Genomic DNA, 15,887 nt, shown 5'->3' on the forward strand with positions numbered 1-15,887 from the left:
TCCCTCTGTTCCGGATTATAAAGCACCGGTGAACCCAGTAACACTATCGGAATTTATTCTGAAGCTACATAGGAAATGGCAGTAACCAAGCACTTCTTGGTTACTTTGGAACTTAATTTCTTGATCACTTCGGGTAACAGATTATGTCAATGGCATCCCTATTTTATTTTCCATATGAGGATTTATAAAATTGTAGAATGTCTTTGTTATTTATTTATTCAGATATGACAAAACACTAGTCCAGGTAAAACACTGGCCTGTCTGATCACGTACTGAGTATCTGCGCTGATATCAGTTTTCTATGCGATGTGGTTCTTCCAAGGAACTTCTCTGCTTGGGTAGCAACCAAAATACATTATCTGAAACTGAGATCTCTGACCTCTTATAAACTCCATGTATTACTCAGTTTGTCAAGAGCAACAGATCTACCTCAGCATACACAAACTAAAAATATGTCAAGTAAAAACTTAAAAATGATTTTAATAATTTATTTAAATTTTATGCATGTTGGTCTTTTGCCTGCATGTGTCTGTGTGAAGGTGTTGGATACCCTGGAACTGAAGTTACAGTTACTTCCGTTACTGCTGCCCCACAGGTACTGGAAATGAAACCCATCCTCTGAAAGAGCAAACTCTGATCCTAGCTGCTGACCCATCTCTCCAGCCCATTAAATGAAATCGTAACAAAAAATGTTGCAACTGAATTCCAAGTGATTCTCTATTTAACCTCTTTTGTTGTGTGGGCGGGGTGAAGTCTTGGTACAGAGTCCTGGCTAGTCTGAAACTTGAACGTAGACCAGGCCGACTTGGAATATGGAGCTCTCCTCCTGAGTTTTCTGAGTGCCTGGATTGCAGCCATGTGTCGCCAACTCCCAGCTATTATCCATGATATATGAATAAAAGATTTTAAATTCAGTCAATCACACAAATACCTTACCTTCATAATATCAAAATCTGGATATTCCAAATAATAGTTTCATAAAAGTACTGATTTTCACACCAATGCTTAAATGATACGTATTCTGTCTATAATGCAAATGGAATAGAACTGGTAATATTTTAAGTCAGCCAATGTTTAGTCTTAAGACAAAAAGAAAAGGAGACACTAGCCTGCCCATGGATATGTTAACATTCCACAACCACTCAGTCTTCAATGTCAACACTTCAAAAGCAATTGATGAGGTTAAAGTTTAGTGTTTTACATAAGACCTTACCATCTTGTGAGACATTTCTGTCCTTTCAAATGTAGATCTGGTACACAATTAGGAGCCAGTTTGTTTATGCCCACATTTTGGCAGATTTCAATATATAGATTTAATAGCTAACCTAGTTAGGTCATTTGATTGATACAGCATATAATATGACAAAGAAAAAAATAGATATAAGTTTTAAAGAAAATCTGACACTAATCTAAGTGAAAAAAGTAGAAATGAAATATGGAAGCCACGAAGCATCTAAGAACTGGCCAGGCTGGCACTTTCACGTCCAGCCTTGGTAAGTGAACCTGAAAGGTTCCAGGGTGGGGGAAAGCCTTGGGAGGGCAGGTGTCACATCCCAAAAGTAGGCAAATTAGCTTAGATAGTCCGACTACTGCATCGCTTCACAATTTGGGGTATTCCAATGTATTTTTTTAAACTTTGCTCAATATTTAAAAAATATTGTAGCTTTCTGGGGCTAATCACTAACCCTTTGATCTGGAAAGCGGGTGAGTCTGAGTTGTGAAATGTTAGAGAACACAGACATGAGAGAGAAGGACTTTATTTGTTTTCTCACTTTCATCCCAATGCCCTTTCTGAGGAGCATAAAAGCATGCACACTGATGGCAGCAGTCTGACAAATGAAAATGACTGCAGTCCCTAAGCTGTAACTCAAGATTAACACAAATAAAATCATAAACTATGTAGAAGGAATCACAGACAGTTAATTTCAGAAAATAGTAATGTCAAGTCAAAATTAACATGTTTAGGAGACGCTCCTAATTTTTCAAAGATTCTGATACAATGTATTTCCAGCTACCACATTTGATAGGCTACTTGTGAAGAGAGTAAGCACAGTGCTAATATTCAAGAGGTCATATGCAGACCACTGTGCCCTGTTAGAAAAGAATCAGCTACAGTCCATGTAATTCCAATGGTTCTGTCTCTTAAAGTGTAATATACAGAACATCCGTGATATTTAAAGATTGTGTGTGTGTGTGTGTGTGTGTGTGTGTGTGTGTGTGTGTGAGTGTAAGATTCCCACGGAGGCTAGAGGATGTGTCCAACTCCACGGAGCTAGAATTATCGTCTTCTGTGAGCCTCCATGTGGGTGCTGGGAACTGAAGCCCTTGCAACAGTGGCATGTCCTCTTAACTGCTGAACTGTCCCTCTAGACCTCAGCCATATTCAAAGTCTCAGAACTTGCACTTAGTTTGATCTGGTCAAAGTAAGCTCTAATAGAACTGCTGAAAATAATGTATTTAACAAAGACATGAAACCACTCTCAACCTCCCCTTGCAGGTAAAAACCATTACCATCAGCATAGTAACATGATGCACAAGCTTGTCTGTTTTTAGGCTGCTACATTCACGTATTCACATGTGAATACACATATCCGTACATGAATATACATACTAACACATAGAAAACAAGTGACAGCACATGACTCTTTCACAGATGTTTGAAATAGCTCATTCTCTGGTTTTGAAAAAACAAGAGGCAAATTTTCCCTCAATTTAAAAAAAAATTATTTATTATGATTCAATTGGTCTATTTTAACTAGATCATTGGTATAGTAATTTTGTGACAAAAATCTGTATGAAGTTTGCAGAAATGTTACCTTCAATGACTAGTAGGCAATTACGCTTAAATTACAACATAGAAATATTGCAAATCACACTTTAGAGTGTGATTTGGTCCTGGAAGGTAGCTCTGTTCACAGGGGACATGGACCAATAGTGTGGCTCCATGGAAATTAAAGAGAAATAACAAATTTATCCAATCCTGATGGTTCTTGCCATAAACAAATGTACAATACTTCTGCAGTAGCCAAGGAGGCTCACCCCCAGGGGCCAGGGAAATGCCCCCCCTGGCCCGGCAGCACTGCCCGCATCCCGACAATGAACAGCACCACTGGAGGACCCTAAGCCTGAGAGCCAGGGCTGGACCAGACAGCGAGCAACCATGGGCGTCCACGCTCCAGACCAAACGCAGTGCCAAAAGCAAAGGGAGCCGGGCAGAAGGCACGTGCTAGGACAGATAGGATGCTGGCAGGCTTCCCTCACCTTAGAGCTCCGTGGATGTCCATCTGACATGAAGATAACAGGCCCCTTACATTTATAAGTACTTAATGGCACAGGTACTGGGAGGCACTAACAGAGTCGCTCGGAGGCTGGGCTACTAAATGCTCTGCCAAAGGAGACAGAGTCATCGCAGAGCTTCCAGTCTATTCTGACACTTGACACGTTATCCTCTGCAGAATAGGGGTATGCAAATTAAACATTTTAATAAATATTAGAAGTGTTCATTATTTTGCAAATATAAAGAAAATTAGCTAAATAGAGCAATATAATAAAAATATACACTAGACAGATCTTTTCCGCTATGAATACGTCTCACCTTTTTCTTGGAACATCTTAGCGCATAGTTACAGTGTCTTTCATTGACTTTCAGATATTAACAAAAAACCCAGTATCACGTAGCTTGAAAATATAAAATACTTTAGTATTAAGAGTCTGAGCTGCCAAGCAGTCAAATGGAAGATAACCAATATAGTAAACACACTGCAAACTAATGTTAAAATACAGCCATCTGAAATTACAGGCAGCATCCGATCATCTTTACAAGTAGACATTGATTCATGAAAACATCAAAAAAAAAAAAAAAAAAAAAAAAAAAAAAAGAGCCCCAGCATAAACTCCACTTGGCTCCCATGTCTCCAGCAAGCCCGGCACCTGAAAAGCCATGTGTGCTGCCCCAGTCAGATGCATGTTGGCTGTGGTCAGCCACTTTATCCAGTGTTCAGTCATCCGTATCTAACTCAGGAAACAGGGTGATGCAATGTGTGGCCATCAGTAAGAGACAGTGACTGCAGCCTCCACGTGCTTAGGCTTTAATGACAAACCACAGGCAGCCAAGGAGGGTTCCATACAACCAGGTGCCCATATACAGTTTCCTTCCAGACTCCGTCATGAGCATGACCGCAGTCAAACTCCCCAAGATCAACACTGACGGTAAAGTCTTCTTGACACTTAGTCTGGAATGAACACTTTTCCCAGGAAATTTGTTTCTTCTTTCTGGATCTGGTGAATCATAGAATTCTATGAGCAACCTATGGCCAGAATGAGAAACAACAGAATTGATACTTTTACTTTTGGACATTTTGTTTTGAAACAAACAAACAAGAACCATCTTTTTGATACCGACTATTTACTGAACAAGTACAGCTCCTTAGAAACCCTGGATGAGTGCAGACGTCAGAGATGGCACAGCAGGGCGCTCCCTCACTACGGTACTGGCATGGAATTACACCCTTACCACATGGGAAATGAAACTCAAAATACAGGGTTTAAGATATTTGATGAGGACTTTGGGGATCTTTTTAAGTACACTGTAACTGTCTTCAGACTCACCAGAAGAGGATCAGATCCTATTACAGATGGTTGTGAGCCATCATGTTGTTGCTGGGAATTGAACTCAGGACCTCTAGAAGAACAGTCAGTGCTCTTAACCACTGAGCCATCTCTCCAGTGGGGATTTTTAAAATAAAGATATGTTTATGTACTTTTATGTATATGGGTGTTTTGCTAGTATGTATGTCTGTATACCATGACTGTGTCTGGTGCCCAAAGAGGCCAGAAGAGGGTGTCAGAGCCACCACGTGGGTGCTGGGAAATGAACCTGAGCCCTCGGGGAGAGCAGCCAGTGCTCTTAACTGCTGAGCCATGATGGCTCCAGCTTCATTTTTTGTTTTTAAACCTTCCATCTGTAAGTGGCTATAAAAACATTAGTCATATGACTGATGATCTTCCAGCTTTTCTCCTTCTTCCCACAGCTCTCACTCTGTAACAAGTCACTGAAGAAGGCTGAGCCTATAGCTCAGCGGTAGGATGTTTGCTTAGCATGCGTGAGGCCAGGTATCCAATCGCACAATAATAAGCTTTCAGAGAAGTGAAACAAAGGAAATTTTTATGACATAGGAGTCTTCCTGCTGAGGTGATTTGAATAAGAACAGCCCCCCTACGTTCACATATTTGAATGCTTAGTCACTGGGCATGGTGACTATTTGAAAAAGATTAGACCGTGAGGCCTTGTTGGAAGAAGTACGTTATGGGGTGGGGATATGGGGTAGGGATGAGAGGCTTTGAGGTTTCAAAACCCACGTCAGGCTCAGTCTGCCTCTCTCTGCCTGTGGATCAGGATGTAGCTCTCAACTACTTCTCCAACACCATGTCTGCCTGGATGCCCCCGTGCACCCCACCACGATGATAATGGACTAAACCTCTGAAGCTGTAAGGAAGTGCCCAGTTAAATGCTTTCTCTCAGAAGAGTTGCTTTGGTTAAGGTGTCTCTTCACAGCAACAGACCAGTGACAAAGACGCTTACCAAAAGTTCTTATGAAATTATAAAAGCAGCCAAGACAAATAAGAAGGGTAGTTCACTCATCTTCTCCTAGGGTGTAAGCATATAACCTTATAGCAGCAGGGTGGGAAACAGAGGCACAGGCAGTGTCTCTATTGGAGGTAACAACAGTGTGTGTGAACTGGCTGTGATTAGACGCTGCCTGGTCCTTTCTGAAGACATTTTCATACTAAGATACGTCGGTCTTCTGCATGTTCATCAAAGTCATACTGAACTGCTGCTGGGCTGAGAGGCTACGTCAGGTACAAACACACGACAACACAAGGCACAAACCTAACAGGAAGCTTCATGTTCAACCCACTGTACTTGCGATCATTTCTACTAATTCAAGAAAGGACACAATTTCATCATGAAAATAACAACCCCTTCCTTCCCACAACACCTGGCTGTCACGCTCACTGTGCTTCAGCCTCTGACCCACAGCCTTGTGGTCTCAGTGCAGCGGCAGAGGACAGGCTCTTTCTCATCTTGTCACACAGCAGCCTCCTGCCCAGGTGATATATGGCAGGTAAGCCGCCAGGACATGATTCTTACAGTGACTCATAAAAGGTCACAATGTGCATTCTTGAAACAATACAGGCTTTAGTTTCACTCAGCCGTGCCATCAACTTTGGAATAAGAGCATCCTCTGTGCTGAGTTGTCACTGTACATAAATAAACAGCCAAACTGATGTAGAATGTTAAACTCAACTGTTATAGGAGGGCAATGTGGCGTTAAACATGTTACATATTAAGTATATAAAGTCTTGTCTATGCAAATGTGATTAGTATTTCCTAAATAATGAAGATAAAAACGCCTCCTTCAGGCTGGTTACACAGTGGGATTTAGCGGAAGGGCAGTCTCTAAGTGCTGGAGCCGGTATCACTTACTTATCTTTTATCTCAAAGCGCTCATGAAGCCACTGTTTCATGTGTTCTTGCTCCTCTGGGACTTCTTTTCTGTCGATGCGGTCAAAGTGAATGTGCAGCCTTGGGCACTGTTTGCAGAGAAACTCTAACAAAGGAGAGGATTTCAGGTCTTACTACTTAGACGTCATGGTTATATAAAGTAACGAAATAAAAATGAAACATTAAGACTAAAACATTGAAAACAATAAAAGCTATGAACTTATGATTTGCAGTATTAAGCTGAAATTAAAAGCTCGTTAGCACACATCTCTTGTTAACTGCATGTTGGCCATCACTGGCTTCTAACAGTTGACCTTGGAGAAGCAACCATTCTTCCTCTAGGTATGCAAAACTCAGTATGAAACCTATCGCTCTGTGTACTACCATCAAACTCCATTTGTAAAGTATTTAAAATCTTTAACACTTTAGTGCTTTTCTTCATTTACTGTCAAAGCCAATTCCATCCACAAAGTATGTAGGAAAACTGGCTGGGTTTGACCATCAAACTGCTTCATGTCCTGAAGGTTAGCAAGCAAATGAAGATAAGCACTAGAAAAGTACTCATTACAGGAGTGGACAGGGCCAGGGAGGGAAATGTCTTCCTCCTTAGAACGTGTCCTCCATCGCACTGTCAGTGTGACATAATATTCTGGGCCTCCTGTTCACTAGGAGCAGAGCCTCACCTGAAATCTCTGGAGAGTACTTGCTGTCCGAGAAACTCGAGTGTGGTAAGATTTGTACAGGGGTCTCTAAGATTAAGCGTTGGATTTTGTGCACCCCTCATCCTGCTTTGTTGTTGCTGGGGGTTAAATCCAGGGCCTTGTGTCCTCTGCGCTTCATCCCAGCCCTGGACTTTCTGATTAGAGTCTTACTGTTGTTCAGCCTGGCCTGGCACCCATGACCTTCTGCCTCTCCCTTTGGTACTGGGTTACAAAGAGACCTCTTTACTAAATACCATCTCTCTTCTCTGCCAGGCCAGAGTCTTCCATTACTCCCTTTCACCTGTCCCCATGTTCAGATGCTGGGTCTGTGGCTACAGTTACCTGAACCATTCCCACTCAGCCCTCTGGTTCCATGACGAAGGCAATGGTCCTGAGTCATTAAAGTCTAGCATGTCAAGAAAAGGCAACATTTCTTCCTGTAAATAATGACAATGTCCTTCCCAGACATGCTATAAAGAAGGCTCAAGGCAAAAACAAAAAATATGAAAAGAGGGGCTGGGTATACGGAGCTCACAGCCAGTGTGATCTACATAGCGAGTTCCAGGACAGCCTTCATAGTGGAACCCTCTATTGAAAACCAAACTGAACCAGGCAGAGCAAAACTAAAAAACAAACAAACAAACCAACAAGAGTTTACATCTTACCTATACCATTCAGCTTTTATGGAAATATGGACTTACTTACCAGTCATGGATGGTGGATTTGAATATTTTCCTGAACCTTTCTCATTCCCTTCGTAAACCACTGTGACATCATAAATTGCATCTAAATGACTCTTCATAGAATCAAAAGCAACATGAGTTGCCTTTATTCTTGGTGTCAGCACGTGTTTTAATACTGCAAGGCCTAGAAAGCAGATAGATTCAGTGTGGTCATAATTAGGAATATACTAAAGTCAACATCTAAATTACTTATCAACTACCATAAATAGCCAGGAATTAAAGTTTAATGCCCTAGCCCCACACCTAGAATGCTCTTGTACATTCCCATCTCTACCTAGGTTAAACCCCACTACATAAATACCCATTAAACATCTACGTGAGTGAGACATCCTGCCGAAGCTGGAAAGGCTGGTCCTCGGGAAGCTTATGACCCAGTGGCAGCCTTCTCTTTGGTAAGCTCTGGCAGGAAAGACATGACAGAAGAGTGTCTTGCTGAGCATGCAGTCCTTATTAGGACAGGATTCAGCATTCCCTCCACCCTCTTCCTCTTCTGCTTCTTCCTCTCCTGGCCTACAGGATGTACTTACAATTTCACAGGAAGCACTAGGTCTTGCAATGCGCTATGAACAGTGACTAGGGAGAGTTTGTACTGCCTCCCTCCAGGGAAAGTGGCTACATAAGGAAGGACAGCTACAGGATGGTGGGACTATCTATGGAAGAATTTTTAACATGCAGGGTGGTGTGGGAAAGAAAACGATTCCCACACACATATCTGAGTTCAGTCCCCAGGGCAAAAGGAGTGTAATTTATTCACAAACTTGTACTGAAGTCTGAAAAGTCAACCATGTTGGGAAAGTTTTCTTGTCAGCTAAGTCATTCGCCACTAGAGGCCATCTCTAGTGATCTTCTAGAAGTTTCAACTGTGAAACTTCCAGGCTCCATGTTACCTTGGCCAGATTTTTCTTTTTTTCTCTAAGCAGACCCAAGCTGGCCTCGGATTTATGATCCTCTCACCTTAGATCCCAGGAGCTGGGATCATAGCTTTGCACCACCGTTTCTGGCTCAACCAGTATTTTTATGAGATTATTACGACTGGATGCTCAAAAAGCAGGTTAGATGTGGTGTCAACATATGAGGGGAAAGATCGACAGCAAATTCTTGCCTGTCTATACCTACTAACCCTAGTCCATTACCGTCTGCTCACTGTAACCAGACAGTACGCTTATCCCTGAGACCTAGGCCTTCTGTGACTGCTCAGGAGACTTCCATCCTGAGTCAGACAGCATGACCTCCTCCAGTCTTCACACAGAGTGAATATGAGCCTGACCAAATACTGTCCATTCTGAAGCCTGACGTGGCACTAGCTATCCTGAAACTTGAAGCTGACTGACCCTTCCTAGGGTATTTATACACTTCCTGGGTGTAGACTTGAAGGACTTGAATGCAAATGACCATAATGAGCCCAATTTTTTTTTCTATTTGATCTGTCTCTATTTTTTTTCCGTTTTTTCTTTATTAACTTGAGTATTTATTTACATTTTGAATGTTATTCCCTTTCCCGGTTTCCGGGCCAACATCCCCCTAGCCCCTCCCCTCCCCTTCTATATGGGTGTTCCCCTCCCCATCCTCCCCCCATTGCTGCCCTCCCCCCAACAATCACATTCACTGGGGGTTCAGTCTTAGCAGGACCAAGGGCTTCCCCTTCCACTAGTATGAGCCCATATTTTATGGGCTAATTTTAAAACTAATAAAAAAAGAAAACTGCATCAAAAGGGAGACAGAACACACAAGCTACGGCATGCAGTGAGCTCTGACCTTTGCAGAGTGAGCCAATTCAATCTTCTTGGTCTTTCTACCTCTCAGCATTAGTTCAGCATCACTGACAGAGTTGCCTGCAGTGGGCTCTGACCTCCACGTTCTGATTAGGATGCATATCCCATGTTTACATATGTGCTACATATACCTCTGCATACGTGTGTTTATGTTACACAGCAGCCTGTATACGGAGTCTCGCCAGAAGTGACTTTCTCGGGATTATCGCTTACTTACATTTTAACTCGGGTCACAGCATGGGATATGTGCCCTAGCAAGGCTGTGACTCTAACCGCTCAGACACAGACTAATAATAGTATACTTAACTCTGTAAAAGAGCAGACACTCATTTAGTTCTTATATGAAACGCATATTCTTTAGGAAGACTCTAAGGGAAACAAAGTGTTTTTCTGAATACAGTCACATTTCTACGTACCCCGCTGAGCAGCAAATGCCTGGCTGGCTGAGAGGAGTTTTGTATATGTTGCATTATACCTTGTTCCCTCTGGGAAAATCACAAGATACATCTGTGGGCACAAATAAACTTTAGTTTGTATCAGTCCACTGTTTTTACCACCAATTTAGCAATTCGAGCTCTGTTATTGTTGAGGTATATTTCCTACGGTGAAAAAATACGTATTCATGTATAAATGACCTTCACTTTGAGCAGATTAACCAAAATGCAGAGATTCAATTAAGGCCAACCAAACGTGGATTATAATAAAACACAGCTCTACATTTATGGTGAAGCCAATCTCTAAAATACTAAAACTGTTTCTCAGAATACGCTATAATAGCCACTAATTTAAAATCTGGGCACAACTAACCCCTCTGGTTCCCAATAATAAAACATGACATTTTACTTTTGCATTAAAATTCTATTAGCAAATACTAACCACACATACTAGTAGGATCTGCTACATGTCTGTCTAAATACACAGAGTGGACTCAAGATATCCAAGCTCCAGTCTTCAACTGTTATAGGCGTGTATCTAGCAGTGTGAAGCTAATATGTTGTAGGCGTGTATCTAGCAGTGTGAAGCTAACATGTTGTAGGCATGTATCTAGCAGTGTGAAGCTAACATGTTGTAGGCGTGTATCTAGCAGTGTGAAGCTAACATGTTGTAGGTGTGTATCTAGCAGTGTGAAGCTCACAGTGCATCTACTTGAAAACCGATCATGAACTTAGTACTTGTGTTTCAAAAGCTCACACAATATTCCATTTTATAAAGTGTCCCAGTGTATCTTACATCACTTACTTTAAGCAGCCTCATATTTGTGATTTAAATTAAGAATATAGTATCTGCAGACAAAACGATTGCTCAGCACCAAAACAGATATTTACTGAGTCATTAATTGATACATTTTACACTTAATTTCTTGGAAAGGTTAAAATGTGAATATTAAGGCCATGTAATAACAAAACTCCTAACTTGAGAACTGAGTATTTTAAAAAATGATACTTTTTAATTGGTGGCCAAACGACAAAATAAACTCATCAAGTAACAGAATACAGAAAACAGGACAGGGGGATGTGTGGTTTGTAAATGAAGGCAATATGAGCCAGTTTAAAGCTGGAGAGAAGGGAGGTGTGAAGAAGGCAGGCACTGTACTAGAGCTCAAGGCTGGTACAGAAAGGCCTCCTCATGCTCTGTACTGAGACAAAAGGCCCCCATCCATGACAGAGGCCAGCTTATAAAAAAACCAAATTCACTTGAGAAGGGAGAGCTTGAACTGAGAACACCTTAGCAAAGATTACCTCCTCGAAAACAACCACCTAGGAAAGTATTCTTTGACATTCAGAAGTCATGACCAGTATAGTCCAAGGGTGGAGGCTGTTTCTTGAAACAGCATCAGACCTTGGCAGCAGCATCAAGTTGGTACAGTGTGGAGATAGGCCAGACATTGAGAGTAAAATCACGTGGTAACAGAGGATTGTATCAAGACCCTGGAAAGCCAGTGAGACAAACACGTAAAACCACGAAGGAGAAGCACAAAGTTGTAATGGAATCTGCAAAACAAAGGGTTACTGACAAAAAAAAGCTCAGCACTCAACAGAGCCCGACTCAGGGGGAAACCCTGAATGTGCATTGCCGCCAGCACAGCTGGAGAGACGCAGTTAGGTCTGACCCGGCCCAACAGAGCTTCAAGCACCATTACTCTGCACAGTCGGTCACTAACAACTAACAACACACACACACACACACACACACACACACACACACACACACACACACACACACACACAGAGAGAGAGAGAGAGAGAGAGAGAGACAGAGAGAGAGAGACAGAGAGAGAGAGACAGAGATAGAGACAGAGACAGAGAGAGAGAGACAGAAAGACACTAGAGAAAATACAGAAGGGCAGTTATGCATACTACCTGATTGGCTGTAAAGCCCAGCTCTTCCATTCATATGCCTTGAGCCCTTGAATAAACTCTTAGCTATCCAGAAAGTGAAAATTATAATGGAACCAGGACTTCATAAACCAACACAGAAACCAGAGGTGGTGAACATACGTGAACATACAATCTAAACACAGTGCACAGCGCAAACACCACTGCAACCTGCTGCTGTTTCTGCTCAGTACTTGGTCAGAAGAAGCACAGGCTGAGGCCCTGGTCGCCATCACCTGATGTACAGCCTCTCTGGGGCTCAGCCTTGCAGGTGCCATTCTTCTCAAGCAAGAGCACTAAAGAAGTCTGCAAGCTCTGGCCTGATGACTGTCACACATGGCCAAGGGTCAAGGTTCTTCTATTTTTAGATTTTAAAAATTTTATATGTATGAGCATTTTGTCTGCACACATATGTATGTATACTATGTGAATGTCTGGTGCCTGCAGAGGTAAGAAAAGCATTTGATTCCCTGGAACTGACATTACAGATGGTTGTGAGCTACCGTGCGGTTGCTGTGGACTGAACCCAGGTCCCCTGTAAAAGCGACAACTGAGGTGTCTTTCCAGCTCCAAGAGCGAAGATTTTCAAATAAAACTTTTGTAAGGTGGGCTATGTATGTGTGCTAAGTTCTTTGGTATTAGTTTCAAACTGAAAGCATGAATTTAGTGTTTATCTCTTTAGGTGTCATGGATATGAGGCGGGTGGTCGCAGACTAGGAGGTGACCAGACCTGAAGCCAGGTAAGAAAAGAACAGCTAAGGAGCGGCCTGATCTCTCAGGGCTCTTTGCACATGAGATCCCAGTTCAGGACAGGAGGAATGAGAACCACCGAAAACGTCTGGCTGCCCCGCAAAGACTCTGTCAGCTTATTGACACCGGCTCAATAAAATTTTATATGTATGAGCATGTAATTTATATGTACTCATTGTCCCCTCTGCTGAACCCTTACCAGAAGAACCCGTCTCCTCTTCTGGGATTATCTTCTCTATAATTTTTTTAAATATATATTCAAGACACACAATATCATTTAAAAGAGATGCTTCTGCCTCTGACAGAAATATAGCCATCTGTTTCACATTAAAAACTATTCAGAACGAAGAGCTCTCTAACACAAATATTAGATTTCTAGATATTTTTAAATGATAGCTTATAACAAAATGATACTTTTCTGTTAAAGGCAGCCTTTCTCTATGAACTGCATGAATTAGTTACTTTGTCACTGAGTCTCGGTCTCTTATTTCATAGTGAGAGGTTGTTAAAGGACTAGAGCAAATAAGTGAAAACCCCAGGCAGCGACTTGCACACTCTGAAAGGTCCTGTGATGGTTTGCACATGCTTGGCCCAGGGAATGGCACTATTAAAAGGTGTGGCCTTGTTGGAGGAAGTTTGTCACTGTGGGGGTGAGCTTTGGGACCCTCCTCCTAGCTGTCTGAGGATGCTTAGTCTGTTCCTGGCTTCCTTTGGATGAAGATGTAGAACTCTCAGCTCCTCCTGCACCATGCCTGCCTGGATGCTGCCATGCTCCCGCCTTAATGATAATGGAATGAACCTCTGAACCTGTAAGCCTGCCCCAATTAAATGTTGTCCTTTATAAAACTTACATTGGTCATGGTGTCTGTTCACAGCAATAAGACCCTAACTAAGACAGGTCTCTTCCATTCTAGTCAGAAAAAAACAAACTAGAAGACACAAAGAGAAGGCAGACTATGAAGACAAGGCTGACATCTACGGAAAAATGAAGCTGTTGTTTGTTCCATGGATGCAACCCCACAGCAGAGAATACAAGAAACTTCAAAGTTTCAAACCATCTCTGCCTAGGTTGATGGTCCAGCTGGAGCAAAGAGGGAGAACACAAATCTACACCTTAACATTTCACATTTTCAAAAAAGTACAATTCTGTCTTCTGATGACATTTTTATTTAAAAAAAAATGTCTACTACTAAAAAAGGGTACTCTATTTCAAAATAAGGCATCCCATTTCTAGTGCCACGCTTGTCCTCTGGGGTGCGCTATAAATGGAGAAAAGGCCACTCACTGTTCGTCTCATTATAACTGATTCCTTCCTGCCATGTCCAAAATAGGTGCAACTTCCTACCCCACAAAGTCCTAGAAGTCACTTAGAGGTAAATAAGGACCATGCCCGCCGATGCATGGCTCTCCCTGCTGCTTGGTACATGGAGGGCATGAGAGAAGGGGGAAAGAGAAGTAGAGAGGAGAAGGACAAGAACTCCCAAATCCTCACCACGTCATGTCATGTCATGTCATGTCATGTCATGTCATGTCATGTCATGTCATGTCATGGGGAGAGGCAGCTGGCAGCAGTTAGCGCTCTTGAAATAGAAGATGTGAATTCGCTTTTCCCCCTTTACAGAAAAAAAGTTCTGTAAAATGTGGACACAGAACTAGGGGACTCTTTGCTTTAGTTTTTTTGTTTGTTTTGTTTTATTTTTTTTTAACCTTAATTTCTACAATAAAAATCCAAATTTACACAGAAAGAAAGCAATTGCTCCTTCTAGAACTGAATCTCATGTGAAGACTGACCAACTCCTTGTGGCTTCAGTGAGCTGCCAGTGAGCCCCATTCTCTGCACTCTAAGACATACATACCCTTTCCTAATGAGTCAATACTGACAGCGACAAGGGAGAGCCTTACACACGTCTGCAGCAATCTTACCTGACAGCCACAAGGACGGTTTATCTCAGCATCACCCTGAATCAGCTTCATCATTACACATGGGGTAATATATTGTCAAAATGACTTAAGAGTTTAATTTCTCAAACCATAAACTGAGTTGAGGAATAAAAAACTGGCATGCTTACTGGTGTTCCTGCGTTCACGTAGCTCTGAAGCTTGCTTCTCATTTTTTTATCATTAAATTTGGCACTTCGTTTTACAAAAATTCCCCCGTGCTGGCACACAGAAAAGGAAAAAAAAAAAAAAAAAAAAAGAGCAATTACTCTTTAAAAAACCAATCACCGAGTCCTTAAGGCAACTGTACTCCCAATAAGTAAAAAAATAAAACTACATTTCAGAACTCAAGCTACAGTTAGTATTTAAATATTGCCAATTATACAACATGTAATTGAAAATTCTATTTCTATAGAACCCAAGTAAAACTGCATGACAGAAATACACCAACATTTAAAATTGCTAGCACTTAAAATATATTTTTCTTTAAAAGATTTATTAGTGCAAAAGCTTTTTATGATGGATCTGAACTCACTGATTTTCTACTGTCAATAACAGAGTCAGTTAGAAGTATCCTTAAAATAAGCACACTTCCCAGACTGAAGAGATAGCTCAGGAGAAATGAGAAGGGGCATTTTCATTTTTCAGAAGATAGGGGTTTGAAAGGTAGAAGTTTTAAGGTTGCCCCCCCAGACAAAAGTTTAGAGCAGAAGAAAGAAACCGGTCGGACCTTGGAACTGCATGTTCCAGGAACCAGCTGACTACAGAGTAAGTAATTACACCAGTAGGTTCAGCAACTTTCTCCCAGGAACTAGCTGACCATAAAGTTAGATGACAATCTTGAAAACAATCTTGAGAAACAGGAAGCTTCTCCTTGTGATTTTTCACTGGTATTCATGACATTTTCCAATGACACCACCCCTACCCCCTTGGATTGTGGTTTCTTCCTTTAAATACCCCTTCTCCCAGCTACCAGAGGTCGAACTCCTCTACCCCTGCATGGGATATGAGTCTCGACCCCAGTGCACTAGTTCCTGTCAATAAACCTCATGTAATTACAGCAAGGACGGTCTCTTGTGAGTTCTTGGGGGGGGGGGGTCGCG

The 15,887-nt window shown here is 41.8% G+C and overlaps 1 protein-coding gene across 1 annotated transcript in view; it reads right to left on the reverse strand.

The window, feature by feature from the left end:
- Positions 1 to 1,741: 1,741 nt before the first annotated feature.
- Agpat5 (1-acylglycerol-3-phosphate O-acyltransferase 5) overlaps positions 1,742 to 15,887 on the reverse strand; it is a 43,784-nt gene continuing 29,638 nt past the window's right edge. The window contains exons 4-8 of the mRNA XM_032918506.1: positions 14,916 to 15,005; positions 10,138 to 10,228; positions 7,912 to 8,073; positions 6,488 to 6,611; positions 1,742 to 4,307 (exon numbers count right to left, since the gene is read on the reverse strand). Of these exons, the coding sequence (XP_032774397.1) occupies positions 4,082 to 4,307; positions 6,488 to 6,611; positions 7,912 to 8,073; positions 10,138 to 10,228; positions 14,916 to 15,005 (693 nt within the window). The 3' untranslated portion in view covers positions 1,742 to 4,081. The remainder of the gene's footprint in view (positions 4,308 to 6,487; positions 6,612 to 7,911; positions 8,074 to 10,137; positions 10,229 to 14,915; positions 15,006 to 15,887) is intronic.

The sequence above is a fragment of the Rattus rattus genome, chromosome 13 (assembly GCF_011064425.1).
Source record: "Rattus rattus isolate New Zealand chromosome 13, Rrattus_CSIRO_v1, whole genome shotgun sequence".
Lineage (NCBI taxonomy): Eukaryota > Metazoa > Chordata > Mammalia > Rodentia > Muridae > Rattus > Rattus rattus.